Raw genomic sequence first — 18,485 nt, forward strand, 5'->3', positions numbered from 1 at the left:
GAAGACCATGTCTGACAAATTTGATGGAACCTTTTGAGGAGATAACAATGATTGTTGACGAAGGTAATTCATTTGATGTGATCTATATGGATTTTAGTAAGATTTTTGATAAGGTCCTTCATGGCAGACCTCTCAAGAAAATAAGAGCTTGTGGGATTCTCAATAAAATTGCACACTGGATACAAACCCAACGCAACAATGACAGAACCTGCCCCCCACCAACCCCCCCCCGCCCCCACCAACTCCCCCCACCCGGTCTTCACCTTCCACCCCACCAACCTCTGTATACATCACATCATCCTCCATCACTTCTGCCTCTTACAAACAGACCCCACCACTAGGGATAAATTTCCCTCCCCACCCCTATCAGTATTTCAGGGGAACCATTCCCTCCGCGACTCCCTTGTCCGATCCATGCCCTCCACCAGCCCACACCCCACTCCTGGCACCTTCTGCCACTGCAAGAAGTGCAAAACAACACGCCCACACCTCCCCCTTCACCTCTGTCAAAGGACCCAAAAGATCCTTCCACACCCGACAGAAATTTACCTGTACTTACACAAATGTCATCTACTGTATCCATTGCACCCGATGTGGTCTCCTGTACATTGGGAAGACATGACGCCAACTTGTGGAACATTTGAGTGAACATCTCTGGGACAACCGCACCAACCAACCCCCTCTTCCTGTGGCTGAACACTTCAACTCCTTCTCCCACTCCACCAAGGACATGCAGGTACTGGGCCTCCTCCATCGCCAAACCCTACCCATCCAATACCTGGAGGAAGAACGCTCATCTTCCACCTTAGGACCCTGCAACCACATGGGATCAATGTGGATTTCACCAGTTTCCTCATTTCCCCTCCCCCCTACCTTGTCCAAGTCCCAAACATCCAACTCAGCAACACTCTCTTGACATGTTTATCGTCCTTCCCATCTATCCACTCCACCCTCCTCTCCAACCTGTCACCTTCTCCCCCACCTTTATCTACCTATTGGATTCCCAATTACCTCCCCCCCCCACCCCCCAGCCCCAGCCCCTCAACTCTGAACTCCAACATCTGCAAACCTCACTTTCTCTGAAAAAGCAGGAAGCAGAGAGTGATGATAGAGGGATATTTCTGTAACGGCAATTCAATTTCCAGCAGGTTCTGCAGGGTTTGGAGGTGGAACCTTTGCTTTTTGTGGTGCACATTAATGATTGGGGCTTTAATATGATGAAGTTTGCAATAACATGAAAATTGGTAAGGTGGTAAATAGTGAGGAAGATAGCTGTCGAGTGCAGGAGGATATCAATGGACTGGTCAGCTGGGCAGGATACAGCAAATGGAATTCAACTCAGAGAAGTGAGATCCCAAGAAAGGGCTTACACTGTTAATATTAGGACCCTGGAAAGTACTGAAGGTGAGATGGTCTTGGTGTGTACATACACAAATCCCAGAAGCAGCAAGGCTATTAGACAAGGTGATAGAAAGATATATGGGGCACTTCCCTTTATTAACTGAGCCATAGAGTACAATAGCACTGAGGTTATGCTTAAACTATATAATATGCTGATTAGTCTACAATTGCAGCACTCTGTGTAGTTTGTCACCTCACATGTTTCTGCATTGAACTTCATCTGTCACCTATCCACGTGTCAATGTCACTGTCCTCCTCACAGGTCACAACTCCCAAATTTTGAGCATTGCAGATCAAGATCTAGATCATTTATATTAATCATTAATCAGGAAAAGCAAGGATCCCAATATCAATCCTGGGGAGTTCCACTACAAGCTTTCTTCCAGGCCAAAAAATAATCATCAACAATTATCCTTGTTTCCTAACCCTTAGCCGAATTCAAATTCCCATGCTCCAACTCCTCTTAGTCCATGACCTATAACTTTCCTCATAAATCTTTTGTGTGGCATTGTAACAAATGCCTTTTGGAAGTCCATATATACCACATCCATATATACCTTCCCCGGGAAGGAAGGGGATAGCAAACAGGGAAATGTTAGAGATAAAGTAGAAGGAGGCAATTCAACTACAGTGGTGTGTGTAATCTGTCAGCACGCAGCCTGATATACTCTTTCTCCTCCCAACAGACAGATCCAGAGGGAGGAACGGGAGCTGTGGGATAACATGAAGGGCCAGTCAGTGCAATGGGGCGTGGCCATTGTGCTGAGTCTCTGGTCACTGACTTATGCAGGTAATTGCAGTTCAGCTCAAAACAGCCAAATGTTATCACAGATCACTGCTGGTATTTAGCAAGTGGATTGCCAGTTTTTTAAATCATTTTATATTAGCCTGCTATTTATTGAAAAATTAAACCTGAATTTGAATTACATCTGAATTTGATCAAATTTGACTGGGAGTTTTCACTGTTGAAGTATCGATTATCTACTCTCTCCTCCCCAGTAAGTACCTATCAGTCAGTCTGTCTGCTATTCCTATCTTTCTGTTTCTGTCATATCCACCTGTATGAAATATCCTTCGCATTTCTACCTTTCCACCTTCCCCCCCCATTATTTATTTATTTAATTGTTTCTATGTGGATGCTGCTGGCTAGGATTGCCCCATAGGGCAGTTCAGAGTCAACCAGATTGCTGTGGGCCCAGAGTCCAATGTAGGCCAGACTGGGTAAGGAGGATAGATTTCCTTTGTGAAATGGTTTTAGTGAAGCAGATGTGGTTATGTAAGTGTCATTAGGCTGGCTTTATTTTCTCCCAGGTGTTTTTAAAATGATTGAATTCAAATTTCACCATCTGCTATGATGGGATTCAAACCCATGTTCCCAGAGCATTCACCTCGGGTTCTAGATTACTGATTCAGTGATTACATCACCACTTCCCATAAAATATATGTATTTATTTATTTCCTAGTTTCCCAGAGTGCTCCTATTGTTTCGGACATCACTCCTTACCACGGTAGTATCAATGGAGCAACCAGGCTGACGATTAAAGGAAAAGGTAAGGCAGGTTACTCTCCCTCTTTGATGAGTCTTACTCTTGCTGAGTCTAATATACTTTGGCTGTCTTCACAGGCTTCTTAAAACCAAGGCCATTTGACTTCACTGGAGGAAATGGACAACTGGGCAATAAGGTGCAGCTCCTATCAGAATCCAGGTCCATCCCCTGCGACGTAGAGAAAGATTCCAGCCACGAAACACAGATTATTTGCTACACCAGGTAGATATATTCAGTCTCTCTATGCAGGGTCATACTGCAATTCATAAGGAACCGGATGACTAAAGGTTAAATAACTCATTACCTTGTTAAGAAAATAGCAAGATAGTTAGATTTGATTTTAGTTCATTCATGGGATCTGGGTAACACTGGTAATGTCAGTATTTACTGTCCATTCCTTACAATTTTAAATGTTGTTTTTCTTTCATGATGTCATGACAATGGATCATAAACTCCGATCACCTCGGGAAATACTGAATTTTTCATTGCAACCTGCATTTTTTTAAAAGGAGTTACAATCAATGGATGATTGCAAATGCAAGTTCAGTGGCTGACTGGAGAGAAATTCTAGAATGTCACATCAGTGCAGAGTCAGAGACACCTGAAACAAAATGTCTAAAATGGAAGGAGATAAAGGGAAGGGAAGGCGATAACCTATTGGTATTATCATTAGACAAATAATTCAGAGACTCAGGTAATGTTTTGGGGACTCAGGTTTGAATCCTGCCAAACCAGATGGTAGAATTTGAATTCAGTAAAAAAAAAAGTCTGGAATTAAGAATCCATTGATGACCATGAAATCATTGTCAATTGTCAGAAAACCCCATTGGGTTCATTATTGTCCAGCAAGGAAAGAGATCTGCTAACCGTACCTGGTCTGGCCTACATTGACTTCAGACCCACAACAATATGGTTGACTCTCAATTGCCCTCTGAAATGGCCTAGCAACCCTTTGAGTTATAGCAATCACTACAACATCTCAAACAAATGGAACCATACAGATCACGTGGCATCAAACCTAGACGCAGGAAAAAGACAACGCAGAAACAGCCCTGTCGACTCTGCAAAGCCCTTCTCACCATCATCTGAGGGCTAGTGCCCAAATTGGGAAAGCTGTCTCACAGACTGGTCAAGCAACAGTCTGACATAGTCACACTCACGGAATCTTACCTTACAGGAAATGTCCCAGACACCACTATCACCACAGATAAACAGGAGGCTGGAAGAATGTAGCAAGCCAAGCAGCACCAGCAAGTGGAGAAGTTGACATTTTGTTTTGAAGCCATTCATCAGGAAGGGGGAAGGGAGCTCAGAAAGAAATAGGAGTGGGATAGGGCTAGAGGAAAGGTGTGTGGGATAGTGATAGGTAGATGCAGGTATGGGGTTATTGTGATATGTCAGCGGAAAGGGTGGAGCAGAGTGGTAGGAAGGAAGATGGGCAGATGAGGTTCGGTCAAAGAGGTGGGGAGGAGAGTAAGGACTGGACACGGAATGAGGTTGGAGGTGGTGACATAGAGAAGTTAGTGAGGCGGGAGGTAGAATGGAAGGGAGGAGGCAGGGCTGGAAAAGGAGCTGGGGGATGGGTGGGAAGGTTATTTGAAACTGCAGAACTTAGTGTTAAGTCCTCGGGGCCATGGGCTGCCCAGGCGGAAGGTTAGTTGTTGTTTCACCAACTTGCAGTCTGAGAAATGGAGGAGGCCAAGGATGTGGGAGGGGGAATTGAAATGGGTGGTGACCGGGACGTCAGGCTGGCCATTTCAGGTTTGGCAACAATGCGCAGCGAAATGGACACTTAGTCTACGTTTAGTCTCACTGATGTAGAAAAGGCCACATTGGAGTACTGGATGCACAAGGTTGGAGGAGATGCAGGTGAAAGTCTGTCTTGTTTGGAAGGACTGTTTGGAGCCCTGGACGGAGGGTGAGGGAGGTGGTGTACAGGCAGGTATTGCATCTCTTCCCATTCCAGGGAAAGGTACCAAGGGGGTTGGAGGGGAGTGTGGCATGAACCAAGGAGTGTCAAAGTGAACGGTCCTTGCAGAAGGCAGAGGGGGTGGGAAGGGGAAGATGTTCTGAGTAGTAGGGTCTAACTGGAGTTGGCGAGTGTTTGAGGATGATACGTTGCATGTGGAGGTTGGTGGTATGGAAAGTGAGGACACTTTATTCTATTTGGAGTGTGGGGAGGGGCGGAGAGGGAAGGACATTGTTGGAAATGGGACGGCACCTGGGACGCTTGGGAGTCTCCGCGGCACAGCAGATGTGACGTAGGTGGAGGGATTTGAAAAACAGGATGGAGTTTTTGTGGGGTAGAGGATGGGAGGAGGGTTAGCCAAGGTAGCTGTGTGAATCTGTGGGTTTTCATAAATGTTGGTCCACAAACTGTCGCTAGAGATGAAAACAAAGAGGTCAAGAAAGTAGAGGGAGGTGTCCAAGATGGACCAACTGAACTGGAGGGCAGGATGAAAGTTGTTAGTGAAGTCAATGAACTGTTCCAGTTCAGCCTGGGTGCAGGATGTAGCACTGATGTAGTCATCGCTGTAATAGCAAAAGAGTTGGGGAACAGGACTGGTGCACATGCTGAAGAAGGACCACAATCACCATTCCTGGATAATTGAATTTCATTCCTCATGTCTGTGGGGGGAGGAGACGTGGTAAGTATCATGACCGTGAATCATAACCGGCAACATCTATGGACATAATTAATTTCAATTTCAACACATGATGTTTTTAAGAAATAGATGCAACCATAGGGTTACATGATGTAAACTCAGTGATTATCTGGTGAGGAATTCTGGAATGTCATTCCTGTAGGGAATCAGGGAAACTTCAACCAGAAATATTAAAATGGAGGAGATAACCCATTCTTCTCATGTTTCAAATCTAATTCTTTTATTAATTTCAGAAAGTCTGATTAAATTGGCTCCCTTTAAAACCTAAATTCCTTAAGACTGGAAGAAAGGTGAAGGGATTCTTTTCTTAAATAAATGTTCTCGCGACCAACAAAGGGCACAGGTGAATAAAGAAGGGAAGCCAGTTCATCCTCATTAGGTGGGTCTCAACTATCTAAGTTATCCCATCTGAAATCAAACCAAATTGGGCAGCCTCACCCAGGGACTAGTCACAAACAATGGTGAGAAGTTTTCTGATGTTCTATTCAAAATACACTGTTAATCTGTGTTCCTTTGGTGTTCATGCACGTTTTTCCTTTCTTTTTAGACCACTACCAAAAGACAGGTATCAGGTTGTAGTGAGTGTAGACGGGGTTCCAATTAATGCCAACAAGACGATGGTCTTTAAAGTAAGTGCAACACATTTTCATTCATTATTTACAAGTTGGAGCTCTCACAGACCTGGCCTTTAGGGTGCAGCTCATACTATAATGTTGTTGATTGATAACGATAATCCAAGGCATCAATCAAATAGAAAATACTTGATGAAATTAATATGTAAAATAAGATTGAAATTTGAAACTTTAGCTGCAGCCACTGTTGGCTCATAGAAGTTTTTCTTCCCCGTTTAGTAAAAGGATATCTCTCACCAGTAGACATCAGCACAGTGTTCCATTACTTACTTAAAGATTACATTTTTCACACTTGCTATCTCAGTTGTGATCTGAAGGAGTAATTCTTTCTCCTCTTTAGAGATCTACCCAATTTTAATTCCCCATTCTGTTCAGGACAAAATTAACAATTGGGAATAGATGGGCTGAAAAACTCCACCTTCCGAATCATTGTCAAGACCATGATATTGCTAGTATTTAATTTCTGACATTTCTTTTAACAGTCAGAAGACCATTACACGCCAACCATTGAGAGGATTTCGCCCTTGTCTGGATTACCAGGTTTTTGTGCTGGAATCATGTTCTTAGATTGTTATGAATTTTTTTTAGAAACAGTTCTCATTCGTCAAAGGTTCAAGAATGAGAGGGCACTAAGTTAAGTGATTGGCAAAGGCTGCAATAGTGCCATGAGGGAAAACGTTTTAATGCAGTGAGTGAAATGCATGGCCTGAGAGTAAGCTGGAAGCAGATTCAATTGAGGTAAAAGGAAATGGGATCATTTTCTGAAAAGGAAAAAATATTCAGGTCAATGAGAAAAGGGCAGGGGAATGAATTCTTCCTACAGCACACCAGCACAAATGCAATAGGCCAAATTAGCACCATTTGTACCACAACCACCCTATTGTTCTAATGAATTGTATAATTCATTCACAATGTGTTAGAGAAAAGTATTTTCAAATACCCCACATGCTACTTATATATCTTTTTCACCATCACATGTGAATAGAATGGGAATACTAGGACTAATACATTTTGATACACTCATAAAACTTACAGACTGATTGACAAACCTGTATGGTTCAGGAGTGGAGTAAGAGCAAAACAACTGAGGTTCAGCAAAGTAGCCAGCTTTTCTCTTAAATAGGGTTTGCCATTTCATTTTATACCAGCAGATCCTTCTCATTATTGACAACTCTTTATTTTCTTAACAGCACTCTTGCCAGCCCTGAAATCCCATGGGCTATGATTAGAAATCTGGACCAAATATGTAAGAAGTCTAATGAGACCTTTCCCAAAGTCGGATGCAACTAGTTGCATTTTCCAAAAGAGTTCAGTGCATTGAGACAAGATTCCCATAAGCGAGAGAGTAATGAAAGGTCTATTAAAGTAGATCATAACTCATTAACATTACCTTATTAATATGCAGCTTCCTGTTTTACCTTAGAACAGTAGAACAAAGACACCAAGAATTCCCAACATGACAGTCAGAGCAGATACATGATGACTCCAGCTTGCTGCTTGGTATTCCAGACTGAAAAACAGGGTGTACTGTTGGGGCCTATGCCTCTTCAGGTTGATGATCTCTGGCTTCAGTTTTCACACTTTAACAGCTTCAAGAACTTCTGTGATCTCTTGCTAAAGAAACACTGCAATGTCAATAAACTCCTTCACAATGCAGCTCCCTCATCTTGGGAATTCTGAGCCAATGGTTTCCGTAGCACTACATCTCAGCTGTCCCTCCACACACCATACACCTGCTGTCCTTCTCATTTACACTAATGGTGTCTGTTACCATCTTCTATAGCACCTTTTCACTCCTTCTGTTTCTGTGTTATTTCATCTCATTTTATTTGAGTCCTTTACTGATCTGTTTGTTGTCTTCCAGAGTGTTTTTCTGTTCCTTGACTGCTGTTTATACTACTGATAAATTGACAGAGATGACCATTGTGCATCATTTGCAGCTTCTCTATCACCACAAATGGCTAATTCTTCAGTCCTATTCAATTTGCTCTTCACCACTGGCTGTGAGATATTTTTATATCTGTGAGGGATCAGATGAAATCACAATCTGCCATCTCATCTGAAAGATGCTACTATCTTGGTCTCAGCTGCAATTATGCGCTCAAGGCCAAAGAGTGGGAATTGTACCCATAAATCTTTCAGGAATTGCTAGAATCGGGAAGGGTCCCAAAGCACTGTAAAATCGCTATCATGACATCCCTGTTCAAAAAGGGAACGATGCAAAAGATGGAAAATTATACAGTGATTAGCCTAACCATGGTTGTGGGTAAGATCCTGGAATCCATTGTGAAGGATGAGATTTCTGAATACTTGGAAGTGTAGGAAGTGTAGACAGGAGCCCTTTCCTGAAGAAGGGCTTATGCCCGAAACATCGATTCTGCTGCTCCTTTGATGCTGCCTGACCTGCTGCGCTTTTCCAGCAACACATTTTTAAGCTAGGAATTGGGAAGTACAGCTTGGGAGCAATTGTTCCACAGAAAGGGCACAACAGACATGTGGAGACTGTTTAAGGCACAGTTGTTGCAAGTGATGCACAAATTTGTTCCTCTGCGACAGGCAAGAAGGGGTAAGATTAAGGAGTCTTGGATGACGAGAACAGAGGAGATTCTTGTCAAAAGGAAGAAGGCAGCTTACGTAACGTAGAGGAAACAAGGATCTAGCACAGCTTTAGAGGATTACAGGCTTGCTAGAAAGGAGCTCAGAAATCAACTGAGGAGAGCCAGGAGGGGGCACGAAAAAGGCTTCACAGGAAGGATTAGGGAGAACACAAAGGCATTTTACTCATTCGTGAAGAATAAGAGAATGATCAGGGAGAAGGTAGGGCCAGTCAGGGATTGCGTAAAGAACTTATGCCTGGAGTCTGAGCAGATAGGGGAAGCCCTAAATGAGCTTTTGCTTTGGTTTCCTCAGGGCCAGACCAGATTTATCTTAGGTTGGTCCAGGAAGAGGGAAAGGAGGTTGCTAAGCCACTGACAAAGATCTTTGCTTCCTCACTCTCCATGAGAGTTGTACCGATGAATGGAGAGAGGCAAATGTTGTTCCTTTTTTCAAGAAAGGGAAAGAGAAATCCCTGGCAATTACAGACCAATCAGTCTTACGTCTGTGGACAACAGGATTTTGGAAAAAATTCTGAGGGATAGGATTTATGACTATTTGAAAAAGCATAATGTGATTAAAGGCAGTCAGCATGGCTTTGTGACTAGCAGGTCATGCCTCACAAATCTTATTGAGTTCTTTGAGGAGGTGATGAGACAGGTCGATGAAGGTCAAGCAGTGGATGTGGTGCACATGGACCTCAGCAAGGCATTTGATAAGGTTCCCCATGGTAGGCTCATTCATAAAGTCAGGAGATATGGTATACAGAGATTTGGTTGTCTGGATTCAGAATTGGTTGGCTGATGGTACGCAGAGAGTGGTTTAGATGGAAAGTATTCAGCCTGAAGGTCAGTGTTGAGTGGTGTTCCTCAGGGCTCTGTTCTTGGGCCTCTGATCTTTGTATTTTTTTAAAAATGACTTGGATGGGGAGGTTGAGGGGTGGCTTAGTAAATTTGCAGATGACATAAAGGTTGGAGGTGCCGTTGATAGTATTGAGGGCTACTGCAGGCTGCAGCATGACGCAAACAGGATGCAGAGCTGGGCTGAGAAATGGCAGATGGAGTTCAACCTGGATAAATGCGAAGTGATGCATTTTGGAAGGTCGCACTTAAATGCTGAATATAGGATTAAAGACAGGATTCTTGGGAGTGTGGAGGAATGGAGTGACCTTGGTGTTCAAGTGCATAGATCCCTCAAAGTTGTTAAGAAAGCATATGGTGTTTTGGCTTTCATTAACAGGGGATCAAGTTTAATAGCTGCGAGGTTTTGCTGTAGCTCAACAAGACCCTGTTGAGGCCACACTTGAAATATTGTGTCCAGTTCTGGTCGCCCTACTACTGGAAAGATATGGAGGCTTTGGAGAGGGTGCAAAGAAGGTTTACCAGGATGCTGCCTAGATTGGAGGGCTTGTCGTACGAAAAGAGGTTGACTAAGCTTGGACTTTTCTCTCTGGAGAGAAGGAGGACAAAAAGTTACTTGGTCGAAGTATACAAGGTAATGAGAGGCATGGATAGAGTCAATAGCCAGAGATTTTTCCCCAGGGCAGGATTGACTGGCACGAGGGGTCATAGTTTTAAGATATTAGGAGGAAGGTATAGAGAAGACGTCAGAGGTAGGTTCTTTACGCAGAGAGTTGTGAATGCATTGAATGCGTTGCCAGTAGTGGGGGTGGAAGCAGAATCATTAGGGACATTTAAGCGACTGCTGGACATGCACGTGGACAGCAGTGAATTGAGGGCCGTGTAGCTTAGGTTATTTTATTTTAGATTAAGAATAATCCTCGGCACAATATCGTGGGATGAAGGTCCTGTTCTGTGCTGTATTTATCTATGTTCTATGTTCTATGTATGATAAAATAGAGCAAAGTTAGAATGGTTTCATCAAGGGGAGGTCATGCCTGACAAATCTGCTAGAATTCTTTCAGGAAGTAATGAGCAGGTTATATCAAGGAAAGCCAATGGATGTTATTTACCTGGACTTTAAGAAGGCCTTTGACAAGGTACCGCACAGGAGGCTACTCAGTAAGATAATGACCCATGGTGTCAGAAGCAAGGTGCTAGCATGGATAGAAGCGTGGCTGTCTGGCAGAAAACAGAGTGGGGATAAAAGGGTCTTTCTCAGGATGGGAGCCAGTGACAAGTGGTGTTCCACAAGGCTCAGTGTTACGACCACAGCTTTTCACTTTATACATCAATGACCTAGATGAAGCAACTGATGGCATTCTGGCTAAGTTTGTAGATGATACAAAGATAGGTAGAGGGATAGGTAGCATTGAGGAGATAAGGAGGCTGCTGAAAAACTTGGACAGGTTAGGAGAGTGAGCAAAGAAGTGGCAGATGGAGTCCAAAATGGGAAAGTGTGAGGTCATGCACTTTAGTAGGAAGAATAGAGGCATGGACTATTTTCTAAATGGGGAGACAATTCAGAAGTCTGCAGTGCAAAGAGACTTGGGAGTTCTAGTCCAGGATTCTCTCAAGGTAAACTTGCAGTTGAATAAGTAGTTAGGAAGGCAAATGCAATGCTGGCATTTATTTTGACAGAACTTGAATATAAAAGCAGGGATGTACTTCTGAGGCTCTATAAGGCTCTGGCCAGACCACATTTGGAGTATTGTGTGCAGTTTTGGGCCCCATATCTCAGGAAGTTTGTACTGGCCCTGGAGTGTGTTCAGAGGAGGACCTTTTCCCGAAATGATCCCCGAAATGAAAAGCTTAACATATGAGGAACATTTGAGAAAACTGGATTTTTACTCAATAGAGTTTAGAAGGATGGGGAGTGGGGGGTGGAATCTAATTGAAACATACAGATATTTATTGACGTGGACAGAGTAGAGGTTGGGAAGTTGTTTCCATTGGTAGGAGAGACTAGGGCCTGAGGGCACATCTTTATAGTAAGGGGAAGACCTTTCAGAAGAGAGATAAGGAGAAATTTCTTCAGCCAGAGTGTTGAATCCATGGATTTCATTGCCACAGAAGGCTGTGAAGGCCAGGTCATTGAGTATACTTAAGACTGAGATAGACAGGTTCAAGTGGTTCAAGGGTTATGGGGAGGAAGTGCCAGGATTGAATGGCGGCAGGAGGCTGGAAGAACAAGCAAGCCAGGCAGCATCAGGAGGGGGAGAAGTCGACGTTTCGGGTATAACCCTTCTTCAGGACTGGAGATGGGTGTGGGGAGAGCTGCAGATAAAGGAGGTGGGGGTGGGGGCAGGGTGGTGAAGTGGGGATGGGTGAAGACAGGTAGAGGATAGAACATCGTTAGTCAATGGGAGAAATGAATCCAGTTGGTGGCAGGGAGGGGGAGGGGCTGGGAACCCTGCCAACCTCCCACCTCCCCCGCCCCCTCTCCACCACCCACCACCACTGCTCCCTGCCACTAATTGGATTCATTCCTCCCATTGACCAACCAGGTCATACCCTCTAAATGTCCTCACCTATCCCCTTTTTAACCCCCCTGCCCCCACCACCCCCTCTGTCTGCAGCTCCCCCCCCACACCCATCCCGAGTCCTGAAGAAGGGTTACACCTGAAACGTCAACTTCTCCCCCTCCTGATGCTGCCTGGCTTGCTGTGTTCTTCCAGCCTCCTGCCTGTCTACTTTGGATTCCAGCATCTGCAGTTTTGTCATCTCTAGCCATGATTGAATGGTGGAGCATATCCAATGGGCTGATGGCCTCGTTTCTGCTCCTATGTCTTACGGTCTTAAATTTGAAACTAGTCCCTGTGTTAATATTATGAAAAGTTCTAACTGTATACTAGGGCTCACTTTTTTATTTCCTTCATTCATTCTAATTTTCTCTTGCCTATTAGGTCAACTCATTAACATCTCTGGAGATATTTTTACTGATATCTATGGCAGTAACAAACCGATAGATTCCAATCTCAGAAAAACCAGGATTTTGAGGTAAAAATATACCTTTGAGTAAAGTGTGTAGTCACAGCCCTGCTGTACATACAATACAGTTTGAATCAGACTCAAGTGATTCAGTGGTTTATTCCTATCCCCATATTGACTAGATTAGATAACCTACAGTGTGGAAACAGGCCCTCCAGCCAACAAGTCCACACCAACCCTCCGAACAGCAACTCACCCAGACCCATTCCCCTACATTTACCCCTTCACCTAACACTACAGGCCATTTAGCATGGCCAATTCACCTGACTTGCACATCTTTGGACTGTGGGAGGAAACAGGAGCACCCAGAGGAAACCCACACAGACACAGGGAGAATGTCCAAACTCCACGCAGACAGTTGCCCAAGGCGGGAATTGAACCCAGGTTTCTGGCGCTGTGAGGCAGCAGTGCTAACCACTGTGGCACTGTGCCGTGCTGTATATAAACGCAAACTCTCAAACTGGAGTTTGGACATAGCTCAACCAAAAAACTCTACTTAAATAAATTATGATGATTTGCCTTTTAATCTTTTTGACCTTCATCATGGTTATGTTGAAGCCCTTGAACTTGTTAAATAATAAGATTACAGGTTGCAGAGATCACTTGCACAGCTATCTCAGAGTACTTTCCAGCCGTAATGTACTTAGTGAAACTTAGTCCCTTTTGTAAAGCAGGAAAAACAGCTGTCAGTTTATGCTCAGCAAAATCCCATAAATAGCAATCAGTTGTATTAGACTCGAAATATTAACTGTTTTTCTCTCTTTTTAAATGGTGCCAGACCTGCTGAGTTTCTCCACAACTTTTAATTTTAGTTCCAACTTCTGATATTCTGCCTTTATTATCACAATAAAATGGCCTGTTTTTAAGGCAACTATGTTTGGGTTGTAAGGCGTTCGACAGGGTACCCCATGGGAGACTGATTAGCAAGGTTAGATCTCACAGAATACAGGGAGAACTAGCCATTTGGATACAGAACTGGCTCAAAGGTAGAAGACAGAGGGTGGTGGTGGAGGGTTGTTTTTCAGACTGGAGGCCTGTGACCAGTGGAGTGTCACAAGGATCAGTGCTGGGTTCTCTACTTTTTGTCATTTACATAAATGATTTGGATGTGAGCATAAGAGGTACAGTTAGTAAGATTGCAGATGACACCAAAATTGGAGGTGTAGTGGACAGCGAAGAGGGTTACCTCAGATTACAACAGGATCTTGACCAGATGGGCCAATGAGCTGAGAATTGGCAGATGGAGTTTAATTCAGATAAATGTGAGGCGCTGCATTTTGGGAAAGCAAATATTAGCAGGACTTACACACTTAATGGTAAGGTCCTAGGGAGTGTTGCTGAACAAAGAGACCTTGGAGTGCAGGTTCATAGCTCCTTGAAAGTGGAGTCACAGGTAGATAGGATAGTGAAGAAGGCGTTTGGAATGCTTTCCTTTATTGGTCAGAGTATTGAGTACAGGAGTTGGGAGGTCATGTTGCGGCCTAACCAACAGTTGGTTAGGCCACTGTTGGAATATTGCGTGCAGTTCTGGTGTCCTTCCTATTGGAAAGATGTTGTGAAACTTGAAAGGGTTCAGAAAAGATTTACAAGGATGTTGCCAGGGTTGGAGGATTTGAGCTATAGGGAGAGGCTGAACAGGCTGAGGCTGTTTTCCCTGAAGCATCGGAGGCTGAGGGGTGACCTTGTAGAGGTTTACAAAATTATGAGGGGCATGGATAGAGTAAATAGGCAAAGTCTTTTCCCTGGGGTCAGGGAGTCCAGAACTAGAGGGCATAGGTTTAGGGTGAGAGGGGAAAGATATAAAAGAGACCTAAGGGGAAACTTTTTCACACAGAGGGTGGTACATGTATGGAATGAGCTGCCAGAGGATGTGGTGGAGGCTGGTACAATTGCAACATTTAAGAGGCATTTGGATGGGTATATGAATAGGAAGGGTTTGGAGGGATATGGGCCGGGTGCTGGCAGGTGGGACTAGATCGGGTTGGGATATCTGGTCGGCATGGTCATGTTGGACTGAAGGGTCTGTTTCCATGCTGTACATCTCTACGACTCTATGACTCTATAAAACAGAGTCAAAAGAACCGAATCCAGCACAATAAGGATTTGTTTTTAAGCACATCAGAGGGTGATCAGTGAATCAATGCTTTTCTAAGAACTTTGTTTAGAATCTTAATTCCTGACTTCCCCAGCACCACTCTAATCTTGACTTTTTTCGGATGGAGAGGCTAGTGGCTTTTGTGAGTTGGAGTAACTGTGACAGTTAAAAGTCACTTACATGTGTTTTTCAAAATGTGGTCTTGCTATAATTAGAATGAAAAGCTTTGATTATTAAAGTAACAAACAGAAACTGCAAATAACAGAGCTTGTGATGTGTTTTTCAACCTGCAGGGTCTACGCTGGTGGAATGCTTTGTGAGCTCCTTCAACCTGATTCAGATACGTTGTGAGTTTGCAACACGGATTGCAAAATTATTATAGATCAACGGTTCCATTTAGCATGTTTTAATTCACTCATCCTATCTGACACTCCTGTAATTCTAGACGTGCCTCCTCCAATTTTAATACCCCTTGTTTAGTGCTATCTGCAAACAACACTAGTCTGGGTTTCTGTACATGTATCATTGTTATTACAAACAAAACAATTCTCCCTCAGGCACTCTATTCATTATTCTGTCTGTTCCTACCTTGTCTGCCTTGTGTTATTTTTCACCCTTCACCAAACAGCATGAATTTTCTTTAGGCAACAGCATAAATTAATGATTTTGAATTTGCAGCCTATGCAGCATAGTACGCATTTTGCATTCCAATCAACTTAGTTCACATTCACTTGTTTTGTGTTATAACATTAGCTCAGTGACACCCTCAATTTTTTTATCCATGCCTAAGTTCTACTGAAAGGTTTGCAGGACCTATTCCAGATCTCCAAGCCAGTCTGGGGGAAAAAAAATCCTGAAAATTAGTTTTGGGATGATTTATTGCTAAGGTTGATGTTCTGGATGTAATTTTCCTCACTGAGCTGGAAGGTTCATTTTCAGATGTTTCATCACATACTGGGTAACATCATCAGTGAGCCTCCGGTGAAGCACTGGTGTTAGTGACCCGCTTTCTATTTATGTGTTTTCTTGGGTTGGCGATGTCATTTCCTGTGGTGATGTCATTTGCTGTTCTTTTTCTCAGAGGGTGGTAAATGGGATCAGGTCGATGTATTTGTTGGCAGAGTCCCGTTTGGAATGCCATGCTTCTTGGAGTTCTTATGCATGTGTCTCTGGCTTCTCCTAGAATCGATGTTTTATCCCAGTCGAAGTGTTGGCCTTCCTCATCTGTATGTAAGGATACTAGTGAGAATAGGTCATGACTTTTTGTGGCTAGTTAATGTTCATGTATCCTAGTGGCTAGTTTTCTGCCTGTTTGTCCAATGTTGTGTTTGTTACAATTCTTGCATTTTGTAAATGACATTAGTTTTTCTTGTTGTATGTATAGGGTCTTTCAAGTTCATTAGCTGCTGTTTTAGTGTGTTGGTGGTTTGTGGGCTACTATGATGTCAGGAGGTCTGAGTAGTCTAATATCTTGGAAATGACTGCCAGACTTCTCAGACCTCTAGGACAAGCCAGAGACTCACATAAGAATTCCTAGAAGCATGGCATTCCAACCGAAACTCTGTCAATAAACACATCGACTTGAACCTTCTGAGAAAAAGAACCACACTCTGTTTCCCTTTGACTCATTTTTCTCTCTCACTATATTTCTCTTTGACGTTGTTTGGTATTGACTCTGTTTCCCTGGCACGTTGTTACCCTGGCATGCTGTTACCCTGGCATGCTGTTTCTCTGGCACTGTTTTTCTGACAGTCTGTTTCGCTGGCACTCGGTATCTCTGTCACTCTGTTTCTCTGTCACTCTGTTTCTCTGTCACTCTGTTTTTCTGTCACTGTTTCTCTTTGATTCTGTTTTTCTCTCACTCTGTTTCTCTCGCACTCTGTTTCTCTGGGACTCTGTTGCTCTGTCACTCTGTTTCTCTTTTGGTCTGTGTCTCTTTGACTCTGTTTCTTGTTGACTCTCTTTCTCTTTGATTCCTTTTCTCTTTAGGGCGGCACGGTGGCTCAGTGGTTAGCACTGTTGCCGCACAGTACCAGAGTCCTAGGTTCAATTCTCAGCCTCGGGCGACTGCTTGTGTGGATCTGCACATTCTCCCTGTGTCTGCGTGGGTTTCCTCCGGGTGGTCTGGTTTCCCCCCATAGCCCAAAGATGTGCATGTTAGGTGAATTGGCCATGCTAAATTGCCCATAGTGTTAGGTGCATTCGGCAGGGCTAAATGTAGGGGAATGTGTCTGGGTGGGTTGCTCTTGAGGGTCAGTGTGGACTTGTTAGGCCGAAGGGCCTGTTTCCACACTGTAGGAGATCTAATCTTTGACTCTTTTCGCTCTCTCACTATATTTTTCTTTGACTCTGTTTCTCTTTGACTTGGTTTTCCTGGCACTGTGGGCAGCACGGTGGCACAGTGGCACAGTGGTTAACACTGTTGCCTTACAGTGCCAGAGACCCGGGTTCAGTTCCCACCATGGGCAACTGTGTGTGTGGATTTTGCATGTTCTACCCGTGTCTGCGTGGGTTTCCTCCAGGTGCTCCAGTTTCCTCCCACAGTCCAAAGATGTGCAAGTTAGGTGAATTGGCCATGCTAAATTGCCCGTAGTGTTAGGTGCAGGGGTAAATGTAGGGGAATGGGTCTGGGTGTGTTGCTCTTCGGAGGGTCGGTGTGGACTTGTTGGGCCGAAGGTCCTGTTTCCACACTGTAAGTAATCTAATCTAATCTAAATGACATCATCACAGGAAATGACATCACCAACCCAAGAAAACATACATATAGAAAGCAAGTCACTAACACCAGTGCTTCACTAGAGGCTCACTGATGATGTTACCTAGTATGGTAACGAAACATCAGAAAACGAACCTTTCAGCTCAGCAAGCAAACTTAGATCCATGTCACAAAAGCTTAGATTTTCATCCAGGATGACGGAATTCCCTAGAAGTTGGGCCAGTTGTGTGGACTTCTGGGTGGGAAGGCAGGTTTTGTGGAAGGCGTGCCTCAGTACTCTGGCACTGTGTTGAAGTTATTAAAATACGATTAAAACAAAAACAGCCCACGCCTTTCACGGCACCTCATCCCAAACACTTCCCCATGTTATCTCAATGCCAAGTCACTATATTTTGCCCTTATCTCCTCCATGCCAACTGACCTAGTATCCAGCATGCACAGACCATAAGAGAGAAGTTGACCTGAAATAAAATTATGGCTTTTGATATTGATGTCTAATTAAATAAGCACATTTATTGACAATAAAACCATTCAATACATTAACATTTTTTCACCTAATCTCCTTTGAAAACAATCATTTCACTTAAGGGCTTAATCCCTTTCCTTATAAGAACAAACATAGCTTGAAACTATTTTGAATAATCATTCTCTTACAGTATAGAAACTTGATCTGTGCTTTTCGGTCTACCTGCCTCTATAAGACAGGGAAATTGCAGTTTGGCTATTGCTGGCTGGCACTGTTTCACATAGTGCAAAGCTGGACTTTCATTTGCAAATTGGTAGCAGAAATCCCAGGCAGCCCCAGCAACGGCAAGTACTTTAAACACGGGTGGGCACAAGTTAGCACAAGAGAATCTCCTTATAAGCCGGTGCATTCATAGTGTAAGCAATGGTTAGTAAGTTTGTGGATGACATCAAATGTGGTGGCATAGAAAACCAACTA

The 18,485-nt window shown here is 43.6% G+C and overlaps 1 protein-coding gene across 1 annotated transcript in view; it reads left to right on the forward strand.

The window, feature by feature from the left end:
• LOC140476805 (fibrocystin-L-like) overlaps window positions 1-18,485 on the forward strand; it is a 261,275-nt gene that overhangs the window by 21,678 nt on the left and 221,112 nt on the right. The window contains 7 exon segments of the mRNA XM_072569599.1: window positions 2,088-2,191; window positions 2,865-2,951; window positions 3,026-3,170; window positions 6,162-6,243; window positions 6,729-6,786; window positions 12,647-12,740; window positions 15,120-15,173. Of these exon segments, the coding sequence (XP_072425700.1) occupies window positions 2,088-2,191; window positions 2,865-2,951; window positions 3,026-3,170; window positions 6,162-6,243; window positions 6,729-6,786; window positions 12,647-12,740; window positions 15,120-15,173 (624 nt within the window).

This window comes from Chiloscyllium punctatum, chromosome 5, assembly GCF_047496795.1.
Source record: "Chiloscyllium punctatum isolate Juve2018m chromosome 5, sChiPun1.3, whole genome shotgun sequence".
Lineage (NCBI taxonomy): Eukaryota > Metazoa > Chordata > Chondrichthyes > Orectolobiformes > Hemiscylliidae > Chiloscyllium > Chiloscyllium punctatum.